General features: G+C 34.3%; 1 protein-coding gene across 3 annotated transcripts in view; it reads left to right on the top strand.

Moving 5' to 3' along the window:
- Nucleotides 1–21,118, top strand: part of KYNU (kynureninase) — a 92,264-nt gene that overhangs the window by 16,874 nt on the left and 54,272 nt on the right. For all 3 annotated transcript variants that reach the window (XM_082841314.1, XM_082841315.1, XM_082841316.1), the window contains 5 exons: nucleotides 5,192–5,274; nucleotides 14,704–14,765; nucleotides 16,403–16,474; nucleotides 17,680–17,754; nucleotides 20,871–21,017. In XM_082841314.1, coding sequence (XP_082697440.1) covers nucleotides 5,192–5,274; nucleotides 14,704–14,765; nucleotides 16,403–16,474; nucleotides 17,680–17,754; nucleotides 20,871–21,017 — 439 coding nt within the window. The remainder of the gene's footprint in view (nucleotides 1–5,191; nucleotides 5,275–14,703; nucleotides 14,766–16,402; nucleotides 16,475–17,679; nucleotides 17,755–20,870; nucleotides 21,018–21,118) is intronic.

A 21,118-nucleotide genomic window follows, 5' to 3' on the forward strand; every position in this document is an offset into this window, starting at 1 on the left:
CAAGATATTACTCTGGGATATTGATGTCAAGTCTCTGGCCATCCATGACCTATAATGTAGGAAATGACATTTGGCTCATGGTTTTCATCTTCTATGTCATCATCTTTTATGGCCTATTGTAGACATACTACCTACTTATCTACAAAATAAACCATCACTGGTCACAATGCCATCCCATCTTATAATTCATATGGATACCATATTTGATTATTTATACTAAAGAAAACTCAAGGATACAGGCACACTTAGAAATATTTTAGGACCCAAATGATTTCTTCTAAAACTTCAAGTTACTTAAGGCAAAACTATGAAAATAAAATACCTACCTCTGTGTTTTTTATAAATGATTATCATTATTTTCCAAAGTCATTTTCAACTGTATGTGATTTCTAAAGTAGGTTAATAACACTTTACTTTGGAGAATATATTATTTGTTTGGTGAAATGATAATATTTAGATAATTTTAATATTCTGAAATAGAAAACTTTTAGGGTTATTTCACTCTTTGATATATAATAATTAGTTATCAGCAAGAAGCTACCATAAACAATAAGAAGCAACAATATCATACACTTGTTCATTGTGGGTCTGCTAGGATGGATAGGCAATAAACTTAAATAATTTTTGAGAACATTTAAAATTATATATTTTACCAATGGCCCAGATTATTTAAAGGAGAATAACATGGGTTAATATTCATAGCGGTAAAGTTCGGCTAGAAGGGAAAGATACGTCAGTCCTAAAGAGCACATTGTAAGTTGAGAAATGTATATTGTGTCCCTAAGATATAATCACTATATCTTAGGTCTTCTGGGTTGTCTTATCTGCTAGATAAATAAATTTCTTTCTTATTCATAGGAGCAAAAACTTGCCACATTTGTGTTTTTATAGGCATTCTTCTAAGAACTGAGACATATTAGGTAGAATTATTTAAAGAGAAAAATAGCCCGCTGAATTACATATTAGGAACAAAAGGCCTGGTTTGCAGACAGTGACTTAACTTACATGGCAATGTGTGTGCAGAAAAGGTACTGGTAAAGCACATGGGAGAGGCCTGCTCCTGCAGACCTGCAGTGGTTCAATTTATGGGTTTCTTTCTTTAAAAAAAAAAAAAAAAAGTGTATTGTAAGGGAGGAAAGACTGTCCCCCTACTCTCCTAGATCCATTAGCTGGGTCTATGAAATAAACACAACAGGCAGATTAACCAGAGAGAAGGCATAAAAGTACATTTTTAACATTACGTGCATGAGGGCATCACAGGAAAAAGAAAAAAGTGAATATCCAAAAAAGCAGTGAGATTTGAGAGCTTAGGTACTGTCTTAATAGGGACAGAGGAGGGGTATATAGGCTACTCTGGGGAAAGTAAACGATTCTTAGGAAGGATGAATGGAACTTTAGAAGAATAGATGGGAAGTGTGATAGCTTGTGACAAAGTTTGTCTGGCTGTGGTGCTGACTTCTAGTCTCCTCTCTTGTGACAAGAGTAAATCTCCTCTGGTTGATGAAATTCCTGAGGAGGGAATTTATGACAACTGAGTCCTTTTTGGAGGATCTGTCTTCAGGCAGATAAGGGGAGTTCAGAGATATCTTCCCCATGTATTTGCTGTTTTTCAAGTGCATTCCTTTTTATTAATTAATTTATTTATTTTTGGCTGTGTTGGGTCTTTGTTGCTGTGCGCGGGCTTTCTCTAGTTGCGGCGAGAGCGGGCTGCACTTTGTTGCAGTACGTGGGCTTCTCATGTGGTGGCTTCTCTTGTTGTGGAGCACGGGCTCTAGGCACGCAGTCTTCAGTAGCTGCAGCATCTGATCTCAATAGTTGTGGCTTGTGGGTTCTAGAGCACAGGCTCAATAGTTGTGGCACATGGGCTTAATTGCTCCACGGCATATGGGATCTTCCCAGACCAGGGCTTGAACCCATGTCCCCTGCATTGGCAGGTGGATTCTCAACCACTGCACCACTAGGGACCTCAAGTGCATTCTTTGTGCTTTGTGCAAAATAATCTTTTTTTTTTTTTTTTTTTTTGTGGTACGCGGGCCTCTCACTGCTGCGGCCCCTCCCGTCGCGGAGCACAAGCTCCAGACGCGCAGGCCCAGCGGCCACGGCTCACGGGCCCAGCCGCTCCGCGGCACGTGGGATCCTCCCGGACCGGGGCACGAACCCGCGCCCCCCCCATCGGCAGGCGGACTCTCAACCACTGCGCCACCAGGGAAGCCCCTGTGCAAAATAATCTTATGCCAAAGAGGCCAGTTTTAGTGTGGCATATTCTGCCACCCTTCACTATGAATAAGAAAATACATGGTATGACATGTGACAGAGCTTTTCCTGACATCTCTGTTGGCTAATCAACAATTGGGTCACAGAAAAAAACTTGTGATATCATTAAGGAAGACTGTGAAGTCTTATTTATTCGCTTATTGGGGGGAGCTTTTAAAAGCAGGGCCACTTTTCATTTTGTAGGATGGTTAAAGCACAGTCATATTTCAAAGAGGATCCACATTTCTATTAACTTCCTAATTAGATTTTATATTCTGAAATTTAATTTTCTGAGCAAATACTGCTTTGTAGACTTCTCTGAGAACAGCTCACTCAGGCAATGATTGATGCTATGGTAGTGAGTGAATGCTTTCCTATGCTCTCTTCTCCTTTCCAGCACTTGTAAAAGAAGATTGCAGCTATACAGCAACTATTTTAAGCAGTTTTGAATGAGAACAACATAATCTTTCTCTTAACTTGAATATGTACGTTATGACTGCAGTGTGATCCACATTAGCTCTTTCTAATGACAGGCCACTTTATTTTGAGTTTATTTGGGTAACACTTTCTAAATACATTTCACTATCTCAGGCTAGGAGACTGACAAAATGAAGAAGCTGACTCTGCATGTGATATTTTAAAGGGAGGAAGATGACAAAAGCATTCCAAGAAGAAAGTATCCTTAAAGATTATTATCATGGTGTCTACCAGAGTGAGAAGTAGGTGACATCATATTCTGAGATATAAATTCTCTGAGGCAGAACATAGACTTTTACTACCTAAATGTAATAAGATGTATTGTGCTATAAGCAAGGCCATGGAGCTCTATATGATTAAAATAAAAATGTATCCAAGTATCTGCCTTTAAATACTATTTAATGATAATGATTTTTGTCTTTAGTATTTATATTGGAAATCAAGAGAGAGGCAAGCTGCAGCCTATCTAATAATAATATGAATAATATGCACTAACAGTTGCCCTTCTTTTCCTCCTTAGTTCTTATAGTCTGTTTATTCTCAAAGAAAGTCTTCTTCCTTCATCTCAGTTTATATGGTAATTGAAATATTAGCTTAAAAGTTGTGTTTTACACCTCATGCTGGTGAAGTGAGTTTTAACATTAGATTTTCATTAGGAAAGAAGACTCAGAAAAGGGGTACCATGTACCAATCTTTTTCACATGTTACTTGTTTTTCATAGCTATCCTTTAAGTTATGTATTGTAACCCATTTACTTTTATAAAAGTGGAAAATTAGGCCCTATAAACCTCTAATAAATGTAGCCTCGGGCCCAGTATTGCCCTGGACCTGTCTCATCCCAGGTGATGGAGCCAATTGCTAAATATTCAAGATTTTTGTTGATACCAAATTGGCCACGTGAATGGGGGTAGTCATACCGCAAAAAACAGCAAGGGCTAAAAAACAGGGCTCCTCCCTTCCAGTTCCCCACTGCTCTGTAGAGGAGAAAAAATATTTTCCTTTACCCTACTGAGTTTATACCTGAGAGCTTGTAATAAAAGATTAACAAGAGAAGAACAAACGGAAGTGTATTAACATGAATACCTCATGTATACATAGGAAACACCCAGGGAAAAATGAGTAACTCCCAAAAGTGGCTTAGAATTCAAGCTTAAATCCCTTGTTAAAAGGGAAAGAGGAGGAGAGATGAAGGCCTCTTAGAGGAGAGTAAAGGATTTCTATGAAAGATGGTCCTTGAAAATAGATAAGAGGTATAGTTTGTGACAAAGTTTATCTGGGGTATTACTGACTTCTAATCTCTTCTGTGCTAAGAATCAATTTTCCCTGGTTGATGAAACTCCTGAGGAGGGGATTTATGACAACTGAATTCCCTTTGAAGGATCTGTCTTTAGGCAGATAGGGAAGTTCAGAGAAAGCTTCTCCATGCATTTTCTGTTTTTCAAGTGCCTACAGCTCAAGATGATCAATATACCACTATGCTACATTTTAGTGTGGTGTGTTCTGCTACCCTTCACCTCTGAGAGAAGGTTTACCAGCTCACCACTGCCAGCTTACCTAATTTCAGAGTATGTATTCATCACAATTAGCACTATACATAGAGCACACGCTCATTCTTTTCTTCCAAGTTTAAATAGTCTTTGGATTCCAAAAGAATTAAAAACAATCTAATTCAAAGCTTCCTAAGATATGTTTGTAACAGTACACAAAAGTCACTCCCTTCTTAATCCTTTGTTTTAATTTCTTCTCCTATATTTTTCAAATATTTTACCTCCTCATTTGATAGAAACTACCAGAGAGTTGAAGTTCTCTTATGTATTTTGTGTTTTCTCCATTATGCCTACTGGCATACTTACTAGAATAATAAAATTGAGCTAGAATATGATAGATGAAATTGCTAGAAAATAGGTCAAGAAATAGTGTTGGCTTTGATTATTGCCACGTTTTACTATCTACTTAAAATGTTACCATGAGTATAGTCACATTTTATACACTTCTATTTAATTTACAGATTGTAATTATATTTTAATGTTTAATTAATAATCATTTTAATCTCTAGCCTCAAATAACAGTTAATATGTTTTAGTATAGGTACAACTATATGGTATGGTATACAAGTAAGGTATTCAAATAGTCTTGAAATTTTCAAAAGAAAAGAGAAAAAAATAACATCTTAGACTCCAAAATAGAGAAAAATAATGAAATATATGGGTAATCGCCCCTACGCTCCCCAACAGAAAGGAAATCAAAGAAATTTTTTTAAATGACAAGTTAAAAAGCAGAGTTCTCAAGTATTACTTTTGGTTTTCAAAAAAGCATGCTTTTTATTAAAACACTACAAAGACTCATTTAGAAATGTCCAGTTGCTAATGCTGATATCTGAAAACTCTCACACACACACTCACACAGATACACACAGACACACACATAAACTAAGATTGTTCATCTCCCTTTTGAATTACAGGGGAGCCTATGGTCATGATGTAGGGAAACGTCCTTGGATTATAGGAGATGAGACTATTTTAGGACTTATGACTGACATTGTAGGTAAGTATAAAATGAATTTTTTCCAAAAGAATCATAAAGATATGATCATTTAGTTATACACATAGGTTATACGGTAAAAATTTTATTGAAGAATGTCCTGAGTTTCTATTTTAATCCATAACACTAAGGCGTAAGCATGCCTTTAATTAAGACTTATTGCTAATGTTATTTTTTATTATATATTCTAGGACTAGTATTTGCTCACCAATGAGAAACACACATATTTATAATTAAATAAGTTTCATAAAAATCAACTTAAAATAATTTTCTAAGGTTTTATTATATGGTAAAATAAACATTAACCTTAACATGCTAAAGGTCTAAAACACCAATATGTTTTGGTTCATTTCAACTTAATTCATGGTGATCTTTTAAAATTAGGCTGAGTGCTGTTGAAAATAATATAGTTGATGCTGTTTTTTGGTATATAGTGTATTCCTTAAAGTGAATTCTATCTACTCTTGGTAAAACTATTCAAGATAGTTTTAGATGGTAAATGTGTTAACATTTCAAAAAAAGTTATCTGTTTAATTGGGTTGATTGTTCAGCATTGCCTAAAATCTTATATGAAATTTAAGGTATTAAACAAACAAAAAATATAGCTCTGGTGACCAGAGACGAGTGTGCTTCTGGGCCCCATAGTAAGTTTCCTACATACAGCCTCTTCTTTAAGATCAGGAAATGTAACAAACTTCCCTAAAACATACAAATAAACATAGAGAATTAGGCAAAGTGAGGTGACAGGAATATGTTCCAAACAAATAACAACATGAAACTGAAGAACTAAGTGAAGTGTTGATAAGTAATCTACTCGATAAAAAAATCAAGGTAGTGATTATAAAAATGCTCAATGAATTAGGGAGAATGGATGAAAACAGTGAGGAGTTAAACAAAGAGAAAATATAAAGAAGACCCAAACAGACCTGAAGAATACAATAACTGAAATAAAAATACACTAGATGGAATCAACAGTAAATTAGATGATACAGAGGAACGTGTCAGTGAACTGGAAGACAGAGTAGTGTAAATCACTCCAGCTAAGCAGAGAAAAGAATAAGGAATTGAAAAATAAGGACAGTTTAAGAGACCCCTGGGACAATATCAAGTGTACTATCATTCACATTATAGGGGTCCCAGAAGGAGAAGACAGAAAGGGGCAGAGAAGTTATTTGAAGTGATAATAGCTGAAAACTTCCCTAACCTGGGAAAGGAAACAGACATCCAGGTCCAGAAATCACAGAGATAAGATCAAACCAAAGAGGTCCACACCAAGACACATTGTAATTAAAATGTCAAAAAATAAAGAGAAAGAGAAAATCTTAAAAGCAGCAAGGGAAAAGCAAGTAATTACATACAAAAGAACTCCCATAAAACAGTCAGCTGACTTTTCAGCAGGAACTCTGCAAGGCCAGAAGGGAGTGTCATCACATATTTAAAGTGGTGAAGAAAAAAAAAAAAAACCCTACAAACAAGAATACTCTACCTGGCAAGACTATCATTCAAATTTGAAGGAGAGATGAAGAGTTTCACAAATAAGCAAAAGCTAGAAGAGTTCAGCACCACTAAATCTGCTTTACAAGAAATGCGAAAGAAACTTCTGCAAGTGGAAAAGAAAAGGCCACAACTAGAAATCTCTCTCTCTGTTTTAATGTTCTTACACAGTATTCATTTGCTCTGTAACAATTCACATTTTAAATAGTGCTTCCTGACAACATGCCAGCTGGCTCTTCTTGAATAGGGGCAATAAGGATAGCAATTCACATTCAAGGTGGTGATATTACCAGACCACACTAGAAGGGTAAGCAGAGATCCTCTGGGGCGGGGGCGGGGGGTGGGGGGTGGGGGTGGGGGATGGGGGGGTGGGGGGGTGGGGGGGTGGGGGTGTGTGTGTGGTGGGGAGGATGTTGTCTAGGGTAGAGGGTTTGTAAGGGAAGGAAAGAGGAGAGGTTGGGAGAAGGAACACCCTTGAATTTGCAGAAGTCAATTACTCTATCTAAGTAGTGGTTGTATTGGCTTTGCTGGTAACCCCATGTAGGGAGAAGAGGAAGAAAGGAACACTTCCTATCTTAGATGTTTGGTTGGGGGCTTGCCTGCGAGGAGAAGGAAGTTTAGGGACACATTTGACAAGAGACCAGCACCCACACCAATCAGGTGAAGCTTACTCAGTCTTTAGCCACCATTTACATCCTCTGTACTGGCTGCAAGAGGGAGAGGAAACCTCAAGCTTTTGTACTATGTTTGACAAGGAGAAATTCAAACTTAACTATAGTCAAAACAATCTAAGGCAGTTTGCAAACATACCACAAAGAATTTAGGGACATTGTTTTTCTAGCTGCTTCTTATGTATTTCTGGGAGTCACCCCAGCATAAATATAGTCTTCTGCCCCAATCAACCCCCACAAACCAGATCCTCAGTAAACAACTTTGCATTTTACTCCTGCCCAAAGTGGCTGGCTTCCCAGAAAGCCTCAACATGGTAGAGAACCAGGCCTAGATGGCCCAGCCCAGGTTGCAGGACTACTGCCCAAGTTTAGGTATTCAGTCAACTAAAAATTAGTCCTTAGAATTCTCTATTAGACTAAAATCTCACTGGTAAAGGCAAGGAGGACACAGTTCAGTCCATAACATATTCCCTGTGAAAACAGAGTTAAATAAATGTTTATCCACCTCTACGCTAACTTAGCTCCCAGTATCTAGGCAGGAGACTGGAAAAGTCTTCTTTGCGATATTTGGGCAGCCTGAAGGTTCTGACATGGGTTTTCATAGCACGACAAACCCCACCACATGCACAGAGGGGAACACAGTGGGTGCTTAACACACCCCAAACTACCAGACTTTAAGGAAAACCTGTTTTTAGTTTATGAACTATATGAATGTGTAACCTGTTCCATTCAGCAAGTTAAAAAAAAACAAAAAACACTCCATCGAAGAGTTGCAAGCAAAAGCAACAAGCTCGGTTTGCTGCTAGTTATTACTGAGTAATCATTACACTACACACATTTCTGTTTTAGGTGGTTATATTATAGGATCAGAAGATTGGCTTCCAGTTTAAGATAACACATTAAGTACAAACTGAAAATGCTCCTTTCTATTCCAAAAACAGAGAAATGATAGAAAAAAATTTAGATTAACAAACATATAGCAACACTAAAAAAAATTAAATAGAAATCCCTACTGACCAGAAATATAGCAACTGCTGAGAAAGAAGCAGTTGAAAGCTGGAAGCACAATATCTGGGGGGTAGTGCATGGAGCCAGGAGTGTGTAGGGCCTGAGTGCAGGACTCTCACAAGCCCCAGGGCGAATCTGCAGAGCCCTGGATGCTTGGGGCTCAAACTCAAGGCCAGAACCTTGTCAGCCAGGTGGGTAAAGGTGAAAACATAGCATCTCCTGCCAAACCAGTCAGGATCTTGGGAGCACAGAGCATTTGATCAGACTGCCAGCATTATCCAGAGGAGTGTATATTCTCATGGAGGGAATTCCCACCTGAACAATCCTGGACTACATTTACGGGTGTATTAATTAGTTGTTTGACAATGCTTTCATTTATGTTCATTTTTTAGATGCCTATTATACTCATTCAAATGCCTAACATGTAAATTTAAAAAAAAACTGAAAAAAATCCTGCATTAATTTGACCTGAGCATATATGTTTTCCTTAGATGTGGACTGTCTCTTTCTTTGCTAGATTTGCTTTCAGAACATAAATTGCATTCTAATCCTATTATTTTGTGATTAGTATTTATCATCCTTTAAAGAGGAGTTCAGATGTTTATATACAGGCCAGGGAAGTGGTAAGGCTATCATTTAATGAGATTTATTTATGAAGCCCATAAAACCTGCAAAAAGATTTCCTTTGATCGTTTAAAAGTTTATAGCTCTATTGCAACTTATTAAATGTGCATGTGTTTTGTTGCCCAGCAAATACACATATGTCAGAATGATCAATGAAATTTAAACCAGCTCACCTCTCATGATGATTACTAAGGAAATTAAAAAACAACAACAACTAAATACTCAGATTTATTTAGATAAGTAAGAAGATTGAGCTTACTAAAAATGTTTAAAGAATATTTATCAGTTCTAGCTTTAGGGATTTTTGTGTGTCTTTGAAATACCATACAAAGCTGTAACGTATGGGACAAACTTCATTATGTTTTCTGTGATTTTTGTCCTTGAATGTTGTATAAATTAAATTACAGTCATTTGATCCTAATTATACAGGATATAAAAATAACAATTATGTCTTGAAATGGGCAAAGTCACATTTGTACATATGAAACTCAATAAACAGTATATGTATTGTTTATTTTATATATATACAGTATATATATATTCTCAAAGTTTCAAGCCTTAATATGACAAATGCATTGTCATATTTTATTTGAAATATTGTCAGTGCATTAAACTAAATATTTAGTTTAATGATTAGTTTATTAAATGTTTATTTTGTTCTCTACAATTTATGTTGTATCAGGAGAAATATTTCTACTATTTTTGTTGTTGACAGTATCTGCAAAAGTATATTATGAGCAATATTTTAAAAGCTTGTTTTTCTTTTTAATTTCAGTAGCTATCATCTATCCCCAAATTTCTTTACTTTTAAAACTGTATATATTAGTCCAAGAAACGGTTCTTAACTTAAGTTGAAAAATGAATGAGTTCACTTTGTTCGATTTAGTAGGAACTGATTCTTTTAGAAGGTATTGTGTGTCTGTTCATGTTTATTTTCTTTGCTGCAAATCCCGTGCAGGTTCCCTTTTGCCTTGGTTGATAGTAAGTTCTGAGAAAATTTGGTAGAGTTCGAAGTAGCAAAAATATTTAGTTAAAAAAATATATATATTTAATAGCTCCTAATTTGTTTCTCATCCACATATATAGTACTCTGTTGCAATTTTTTAAAATCATTCTTTCTCACATGTAATACAAGAAACCTAAAATCCTCTTTGGAAGTAGATATTGTATAAATCACAAAATAAATGTTAAAATTATGTGGTAACTACAGAAGAGAGCAGCAGAAGTCAAATTGATTTTTGCTACTTGTGGGCTGTCTAAATGTGTCATGAACAGATAAGTTGTATATTTTGGACTATGACTGAATCTTCCAGGTTCTTAAAACCACAACCTGTATTTTGCCATAAAATTTCTCAAAAAGAAGTAACAGGAGTATAATAAAAATTATTATGTGTACAAATTGATAGAGTGGATAGAGAAGCGGAAGACACAGTGAGCAACCCTATATTTCTATGTCCACAGACATAGAAAAGAATTTCCGTTTCAGATGAGAAGAAAAACCATTAATAAAACATTTTATATGGAGCTAACAATTCTGCAAAACATGGAATAACTTTCCCTTATAGTTAATGTCATATTATCAAGATGCTAGAAATAGAATTGCTGAAGAATATTATTAGTATTATTACTAAGCCTACTTCTCCCTGGGTACATAAACATCACAAAGGGCTAGATACATACATTTCGGCTTATAAAAATGTTGTAATGTGAACATAAATTTGCTTTATGAAACTTGTGGTTGACCCTCAGAGAAGCAATAATCCCTGGGAGCTCTCTCCAAAGTCATAAATCCTCAACCACACACTAGCCACCTCCAAGGCCATAGGAATTTGCTATTTGAAAAACAGAGTGGAAAGTTCTCGGACTTAGCCGAACTACAAACCTTACAACAAAATCCACAATTAACATTTGCATCTGCTTAATAAAATATACAGAACATGGTATGGCAGTTATGAGATCCATCATTAACCTTCTTATCAAACACTAAGCAGCCTGGAACCCCGCTGACCTCACTTTGCAAAATATTTGAAATTAAATAAAGATTAGAAAGGTGCAGAGGGATGTTAGTAATGAACATGGGCTTCCTATATTTGACTTACAGGGAGTGGATAATGTAGACAACACTTCCAAATGTTACCTTGAACAAAGATTTTAATTAATATTTTTTTCTATAAGATTTTGTCTCCTACTTCCTATCTGTGAGACCTTAAGCGAGTTAGTTCATTTCTGTGCACATCAGTTTCCTCATTGATAAATATGGAAATCAAAGTAGATACCTTATCAAGTTACTGTGAAAATAATACAAGTTACATTAGAAGTGTTGGCACATAATAAGGGCTCAATAAACGTTAGCATGCCAGGCATTGAGATAAGAAGGCAGTGCTTGTACATAACTTTCACCTTCTGGTAAACAAAAAGTTATGTTCAGTAAATAAGCAAGCAAGAAAGCACTCTTCAAATGAGAACCCTGGCTCACACCCATCTCAGATGAAGTAATTCTAATTTTTACATTTACTGCAGTGAGTTTTATATGATCTTCTAAAATAAAGACTCTTTCAAATCCTGATAAGTTTTCATGAAGTTTTTTAAAAAAACCTTGGCCTCTAGTAAATTTGCCCTCAATACTTGTGGTTCTTTCTTTTATTTTTATTTTTTATTGAATTTTAGTCAGATGAATGGATAAAGAAGATGTGGTGTATACATATATAATGGAATATTACTCAGCCATAAAGAAGAATGAAATAATGCCATTTGCAGGGGCATGGATGGACCTAGAGCATATTATGCTTAGTGAAAGAAGTCATACAGAGAAAGACAAATACTGTATGATATCACCTATGTGGAATCTAAAAAATAATACAAAAGAAGGTATATGCAAAACAGAAGCAGAGTTATGGATGTAGGAAACAAACAAGTGGTTGCCAAAGGGAAGAGGGAAGAGGGAGGAGCCAAACAGGGGAGTTACAAACTACTATGTATAAAATAGATAAGCAACAAGGATATATTGTACAGCACAGGGAATTACAGCTCATACTTATAGTTATTGATGTTTCAACATTATTTCACAAAAAGTTCTTGGGAGAAAGAAAAGGTACAAAGAAAAGCAACTTGAAATAATTTCAGCTTGCTTAAAAAAAAATTTTTGTCTTATGGAATGCTGATAATATTGAAAGATCTTAAAACAACAAATGTTGATTTCAGAAATACATATTAGACCAAAAGAGATAGGTCAATTAGATATATTTCCTTTGGAAAATAGGCTAAAAATCAGTCTGACTGGTGGCCCTTTCATGTTAACAATGCTTGTTTCTTTAGTGCCTTTAGGTCATATTTGGAATAAACATTTCTGTTAATGTTCTGCAGCATTAATATTTGCACCATCCTTAGATATACATAGGTACGCACGCACATGTTAAGTACACCGAACCTCTCCTTGACAAAGTTCGTTAGCAGGTGAGGAGGGCATTTTGTGAAGAGCTTGATTGAATTTAAAGTGTGCCAGGGCGGGATAATTTTTGCGGGCAAATTATTCAAGTCAGTGAGGGATTATTTACAAAGAATTGATCCAATGTTAGCATGCCATTGAGAGTGAGGGGAGGAAAGGCCACGTGTATGTCTAGATTAATTCAGCCTAGCACTTGTGGTTCATCACATTCCATGCAAGAAAAATTTTAGGTGATCCAAAGTGAACACTATTATTTGAAGGACTAACATTCCTGAGGAATGAATAATTATTTTAATCAGAAGGTAATCACTAAACAAAAATGGAATGCCTGACCTTGTATAGAAAGTCTCACTCCCTTCCTGCCTCTTCTATTTCTTTGTTTTCATTTTGTGATAAAATTTATGAACTTTCTCCTCGTTTGTTTTCTTCCCACCACATTCTTTCAAATGCTTTTCTTTCTACTAATTCTGCTTTCTCAGTATGTTTGGGGCGTGGCTCCCCCCTGGATACCAAAATAGGAGGATGCTCAAGTCCCTAATATAAAGTGAGTCGTGCCATGAATAAAGTCCGTCCTCCATATCCGCAGGTTTCAGATCCACAGATAAGGAGGGCCAAATGTATTATTTTTCCTTCCTTTTCTCCTTCCACGCTCCCTGCCAGAATATTTTTTATTAAAAGGAATAGTGTTCAGAAAAGATGTGTGTAAAGACCTAACAGGGAGTTAAGGGTTATATAAGATTAATATAATAGATAATGTTTTGTTTTAGAAATAACAGTAAAAATTCATACCATAATGCAAAGAAACGAATAAAATAAAGCTTGTAGCATTTCTTTCACCATATTTCTAAAAGACTTTTATACCGTAGGAGAAGACATATGCCCCTGTATACAAATTAAGCTTTCTAGTATGTTTGAGACATTTTATTTAGTGCTAGGAATGCAGAATGAGGTTGTCGTTATTGTCCCTTGACTTGAGACACTATTCACATTACAATGACCAGAGATACATCTCCTAACAGCCACCATTTATTTACCAACCTTGCATTCAAATGGGGAAATCCATCAATCAAATGCAACAAAAAGTTTTTCTTGACTAAATGAAGACACAGGCCTTTCCTTAAATGGCTATGTTGAAATACAAATTCCTAAGTTATACACTTATTTCCAGTGGCCTTCCCTCAAGTGAACTTAACCTAAAATCCATCTATTAATTAGATTAATTATTCTACTTACTGTCTATTCTTTTAGTAAAAATGGGACTCTATCAGAAGTATTTCATTGGATACAAAGTGCAAGACTTGTATGATACATTTTCTCTAACACCTAGTACAGCCTTACAAACATTAAAGCTCACAGCCCATTTTTCTCAGTGATAGTAAAGAGAAATCATTCCTATTAAACAGGTCTAATTGCCTTTAAGAGACATCATAAGAACTAAAAATAGGGAAAGTATTATTATCTTTGTTATTGCGCTCTGAGTTCTTAAGTATTCAATGTATGCTTTGTCTCTGGGTCTGTTTCCAGTGGCAAAACCCTTGTTAACAGGAATTATATCAGATTATGATTGTGTAGTGGATATCTTAATTTTGTGTGTTTTCTTCATCAGACAATACATATCTATATTAATTATCTTTTATCAGTGTGTATAAATAAACCCCAGAGCTATTTAGCTCTTTGTACTTTGCTCCTAGCTCTTTTGTCTTATGAACTACAGTATTGTATATCTCACTGTAATAACAGTGAATTATGTTTAGCAACATTGCCTTCTTTTATTAAAGGTACATTTTAATTTGATGTTACAAACAACCAGCTTTAAAAATGTGATGGGCTTTCATTTCTTTTTAGATTCCTTTTGGAGATACACTTACCACAAAAATGTCCTCTGTGGGAATTTGGCAACGTAGCTGATGATAGGATAAATCATTTTTAGTTTAGCAAATGCTTCACTATTATGTTATTATTATTTACTATGTCAAAAAGGAAATATAATTTTTAGCTAGCTATATGCATATGAGTCCAGCTATTGTTTGATAAAATGAGTCAAGTGGGAAAACTTCCATTTCTTTGTGATGACACATCAAATGTGTCCTTATCTCTAAAAACATTAAGGATGAAGGAGTGATAGTTTGTTTTTCCAGATACTCTTAGAACTAATAGAACAATCTAAATTATGATATATTTATTTTGCAGGAGCCAATGAGAAAGAAATAGCCCTAATGAATGGTTTGACTGTTAATTTACATCTTCTATTGGTAAGCTTCCTATTCCACCAATGTTTAGTATACACTGTTTACAGAATCTGACATTTTTCAATCTTTAATCCATGAGCATTTGGAGGTTTACTTATTTAAAAATAAGTTGTGAGGTTGTTTTCATTTCTACCAGGAAATGCTGGACCATGACAGAATGGCTTCTTCGTAACCATGGGAGAGTTGACTCTTGCAAAGAGCTTTAGAATAATGAATAGCTCTTATCTCAGAACATAAGGAATAAGAGTCCCAGTGGGTAAAAAGCAAAACTGCTGCACACACACAAAACAATGATGTATGAATGGTAGCAAACAGTGAGCTTTTCAGAAAGACAGTTTTCCAATATGCTGGGCTTTAGCAGGGTGGGACTATGGATTAGTATGTCTTTGTAGGCTAATTTTGGGGGAGTAGATTAAAAAAGAATTAGAAAATAAAACTAAATTGGAGAAAAAGGACCTAGTACCTTAAATGAGTCACTGTGTTTAGGTGTTTCTTACATCCTAAGAACTTAATAATGTGTATGCCTTAGAATGTCAAATATATTATTGATTTGAAATATGGTACCTATAGTAATTGTTTGATGCTATGAAAAATTTGTATTTCATTTTTAAGTGAGATTTTGAAAACATGTCTACAAGACAAAGATGCACAATTAAGATATTGATATTTTATTTTGATAAAATATAGACATGATTATTACATATGCCTGAAGGAAAGTACTTGTGGAGTATGTTAACTATGATGGTAAACAGCATAGTTTTCAGTTCAGACACCTCTGGTTTGGCTCCCAGCTAGGCTACTTAATACCTGTTTGACTTTGGACAAGGGTTTTGGCATCTCTAAATCTTATTTTTTTCCTCTGTAAAAATGAGGATAATACCTACCTCGTACATATGAAACAAGATAATATGTGAAAATTGCTTTAGCACCCTGGCCAGTGGTCAACATCCAATTAACAGTAGTAATCATCCTCATTGTTATTATGTTAACAGTAGTAACAGTAGTAATTAACAGTAGTAGTAGTAATTAACAGTAGTAATCATCCTCATTGTTATTATGTCAGTCAGTATTGCTTCTCCAGGAACTGTGTGGAGAAATGAAAAGGCCCCACTGAACACATGAGCTACTTCTCTCTGGTGTCTCTAGAAATGCCAAATGTTTCATTAGGGCAAAGGTACTTCTAGTTGAACCTAAAATTAGATTTCATAAAATCATAAAACTGTAGAAATCTTATGTACTAGAAACCAAATCTGCAGTGCTAGATAAACCAATATAAATAAAATATACACAGAACATGATATTTGTCTCATAATAGAGAAATTGCCATTAAACGCATTGGGAAGTTAATTTTTCAATTAACATTTAAGTAAAGTTTGAGAATGTGTTTTTATCTGATTCACATTTTCTCCCAAATTTGCTTTCCTATTGATAAATATAATGAGCAAGTATCTTCTTCCATTTTAGAATTTACTGGAAACAAGGCTAATCAGAGAAGGTACCTTTGACAGACATCTAGCTGTGTAATTAATTAATGCCTTTAAAATGCTGGAGATTATAAAATGAAAGTGTGGTATATATAAAATGAACAAATGTCTAAGTTGTGCATTAACTCATTTCTCAATAAATCCATTTCATTGCAGTTATCGTTTTTCAAGCCTACACCCAAACGGTATAAAATTCTCCTAGAAGCTAAAGCCTTCCCTTCAGATCATGTAAGGATTCTTCAAATCATATTTATATTATTTCTGCTCTTCCTAAAGGAGCATATCATTTGCCTGACTTGAATGTTTATTCACTAGTCTTTTCCAAGTAACCTTATAATAAAAAAGATCTGTCAAATGCTTTTGATTTATGCATTTTTTATAGATTGTAGCTTTATTTCTTTGGTTCAAGTAAAACGTGTTAAAGGAGGAAAGAATTGAACGGGAACATTGATTTATTAGTCTTTTTAAAGACATTGAGCAAACCGCTGGTCTAAATCAAGTGCAGTTATAAATGTTTTATTAATTCTTGTTGCTGTTTTATTTTATGAAATTAAATCGATACATATACCAGTACTTAACCTTTTAGGTACATAAAGTAGGAATATAAACATTTATTTGTCCATTTGTTTTCATAGCACACTAACATAATTATTGATGCTTTATAATTAAAAAAATGTATTAAGGACTAAAAGAATTTTTTGTGGTTCAAGAAAAAAAATCATGCTACTTTTTCAGGAATCACAGTTGGTAAGAAATATGATTGTTCCAGACACAGACAGACACAGATTAAAGTATATTGCAGTTTCAGTGCTGTATTTCAGTTTTAGTGTTGGAGAAACTTGATTTCTGTCTTTTCTAAGTATTCTAGCCTACACCTTGTAATTTTAAGGCACTTAATTAATGCAAATTAATAACCATGATCTTACTAAAAAGGATCAAACCCCTATTTTGAAAAACTTCAGGGTTTCTAAAATTTCTTGTTCCCATTTATATCTTGGGCTCTCAATGAAGGGAACTTCTTGATGCCCTTTTCTTTTACTAGCTTACTCTTTCTAGGACAAGCCACTTCTGTACTCTCTGTTGGAGCCTAGCAAATCCCCACCTGCTCACTTTGGTTATTTTGTAAATTCTGTTTTGACTTGCATTAGATGATTTAATATCTTATTCTAAAAATCTCTTGTACTCCTAAAGTCTAGATGACCCCTACATTTCCATCCATTTCTAATATTTTGTGTTTCAAAGAATGTTCAGACTGTTGCATGTAAATTATGTTAAGCAATTCTTCTCTGATATATTGTTTAGTCACTTTTAACCTTGACCTTGAATTTAATATAATAATATGCTTTTATTGGTATTTTATTATTTTTTTCTGAGTTATTTCAATATACTTCTGTACACTGGACTTGATTTAATAAATCATCTCTCTTTTCCAGTATGCTATTGAGTCACAGCTTCAACTTCATGGACTTAACATTGAGAAAAGTATGCGGCTTATAAAACCAAGAGAGGTATATGAGAAAGATACATAAATATTAATCATTCTTCTATTTAGTATTGATTTTTTTTCTTCATTTTCTTCAAAAGTTTATTATCTTCATTACTTCAATGGAAGTTTCAAGAAAGTATAAAAGGCCTATACTCTGTTACTGTTAGGTCATTTTGCTTAAAATAGAGAATTAACTCAGAAGTGTATTTATTTTAATTTTTCAAGGGCTATTACAAGCAAACTATTTCCCTATTAATACCACTGGAGTCTGCCATATTCTTCAATGGGATGGGAGGAGATGACAAATTGCATACATCATTTTCAATTTTAAATGCCATTGCCTGTGGGTGCCATTGAAATCATGTTAAAAATTAGTGATACTTGTTGAAATTGAATGATGCCTATCTTTTATGCCCCTCTTAATCTAAGGATCAAATATTTTCCTCTGAGCTTGGCCTGGGGAATAGAAAGGGATGCGGTGTAGCAGAAAAAAACTAGGCTTAGAACTTCGCTATTACTCCCCAGGGAAATCCCAGACCCACCAACATACTGGGTATGTGACTTTCTGATAGTTACTTTATCTCTGAGATTCCTTTATATTTAAACAGACAACAAAGGAAATACCTAGTCAGGCTTGACCATATGTTCAAGGTCTAAAATACTGTGCACTTTACATTAATAAAGATATAAGGCTAAGTTGTACAGGTTTTGACCTATAAACCCTGCATCTTGTGTAATTTTGGCACCAAGAGATCCACACAGAATAAATTTTAGGTTTCACATATGTACGATGCTCCCAGGCTGTTAAACCAGTGTTTGAACATTTATTTCTTTCAACCCAGAACTAATTTGAGAAATTAAAGGTCTACTCTATTCACTTCTATTTGCCAACATGCAATAAATTAATGGAATAGAAAGTTCTCACAGCTTTGGAACAACATCTGTTTCATATGTTGTATATTTATATACATTCATACATACATATGTTGTATGTATACATACATATGTTGTATGTAACATACATACATATGTTGTATATTTATATTTGTTGTATATTTATATTTATATACAACATATGTATGTATATATATGTATACATATATATGTATACAACATACATATGTTGTATATTTATATTTGTTGTATATTTATATTTATATACAACATATGTATGTATGTTACATATGTAAAATACATACATATGTTGTATATTTATATACATTTCATATGTTGTATATTTATAACATATGTATTAATATACATATGTTGTATATTCATATGTTGTATATTTATATTTATTTCCAGCAAAAATGAGCATAGCCACTAATATATCACAAGTTTTTACTTTAAAAGTGACAAGTGGGGACTTTCCTGGTGGTCCAGTGGTTTAGAATCTGCTTTCCAATGCAAGGGACACGGGCTCGCTCCCTGGTCAGGGAACTAGGATCCCACATGATGCAGGGCAACTAAGCCCGCCCGCCACTAACTAGAGAGAAGCCCGCGCTCCATAACGATAGATCCTTCATGCTACAACGAGGATCCCGCGTGCCGCAACCAGGACCCGATGCAGCCAAATAAATAAATAAATAAATAAATAAAATGAAATAGGGAACAAACTTACAGTTACCAATGGGCAAAGGCGGGGGGACAGGGCGGAGGGGAGGGATAAATTAGGAGTTTGGGGTTAACACACACACTACTTATTTAAGGTAGATAACCAACAAGACCTACTGTATAGCACAGGGAAATATACTCAATATTTAAAAAATAAAAAAATAAAAAAGTAATAAAAGTGACAAGTGTTGTAGAGCTGTATGAGTTAATCATAATTTGGGGACCACTCTTTAGCATTACTGGATTAGGGCACATCAACATGAGAGAGAACAATATCTATCACTGAAAAATATATTTCTTATTTGCTTAATACTGATTCTTTAAAGAAATAAAGTATTAGTAGATATAACACTTTCCTTACTTTTTTTTGAAATTATGGTGGACAAATTGTATTAACTTCCTCTAAGGGAAAAAAAGAGTTTGGGGTTATGATATTATTAATTTTACTCTGAATTTTTTCTTAGAATCACTGAAATCCTTCTCTTTATGTATAAAGTATGCATCACTTAGTAATTCAAAGATTTCATTGTCAATCCTATTTTTATAGATTATCATTTTGTAAACAAGTCTCAGACTATTAGCAGAAATTAGAGTATTATTATATTTGTGATACATATTATATATGCCTAATGTGGGATACAGTAACTGGCAAATAGTAAGTTACCAAAAATTAAAAATAATTGAAGGAAAATTCATTAATGCCTTAATGAGTTTTCCCCACATATTAATGTAGTTAATGATGCTTTGACTTCATAATCATGTCAGATTTAGCACTGTATAAAATACATGAAGACTTCATAAATAGATGAGAATTATCAGGATACAAATAGACTATATGTATCTAGGTGAGTTATTTTCACTCAAGTTGTTATAAGACCAAATCTAAATTCATTCACAATTTTCAGAAAGTCACTGATCACTAGTCTTAGGTGGGGAGTTGTAGGGGAAAAGTAACTTTGATAATATTGAGTTTTATTGATATTTTCTTCATGTTTGGATCTTGATCTTTAGATTGGTGTGGAGGAGATTTTACTCTTAAACTAATAGAAAATATTGGTTAAGTTACACTCAGATGAATGATGTATACGTGCCTCTTTTTTCTGGAAAAAAGTATTAGATTGATAAGTAAAATACTAATTTCCAAGAAATTTGCCTTGACATTTAAATTTTATGGACATCCTGTACTTTCTGGTATTTTATTTGATGGGAATAAGAAGGAAACAATCTATAAGTATGTAAATAGTAAAGATTAAGTGAAAAACTGAAGACTAAAATCAAGCAGTAGGGTTTTGCAAAGATACTTTATAAACCTCTTTTTTACTATTTTATTATCATTTCTTAATAACAAAAAGATATTCAAATATATGCTCTTGCCCGATTTTTGAAGATTATTAATTTGAAAAAAATTATCTTTGATTTTTCTTATGGTAGGAAAGATCTCAAGGTGAATTTTAGATTGGGAAATGTAAAGGGACAAATTTGTTATTGTGGATATAATGTAACTTGTGCCTAACGTGACTTTAGGGGGAAGAAACACTGAGATTAGAGGATATCCTTGAAGTAATTGAGAATGAAGGTGACTCTATTGCAGTGATCCTGTTCAGTGGTCTGCATTTTTATACTGGCCAGCTCTTTAATATGCCTGCCATCACAAAAGCTGGACAAGCAAAGGTATGTACGTCATTTCCTCCTTTGCCCCTTGTCCAGAACATCACTCTATAGGAGTATTCAACTGTACTTCTAGTAAAATACCTTTGTTTGTGTCTGTGTAA

The sequence above is a fragment of the Leucopleurus acutus genome (genome assembly GCF_964270905.1).
Source record: "Leucopleurus acutus genome assembly, chromosome: 6".
NCBI classification, from domain to species: domain Eukaryota; kingdom Metazoa; phylum Chordata; class Mammalia; order Artiodactyla; family Delphinidae; genus Leucopleurus; species Leucopleurus acutus.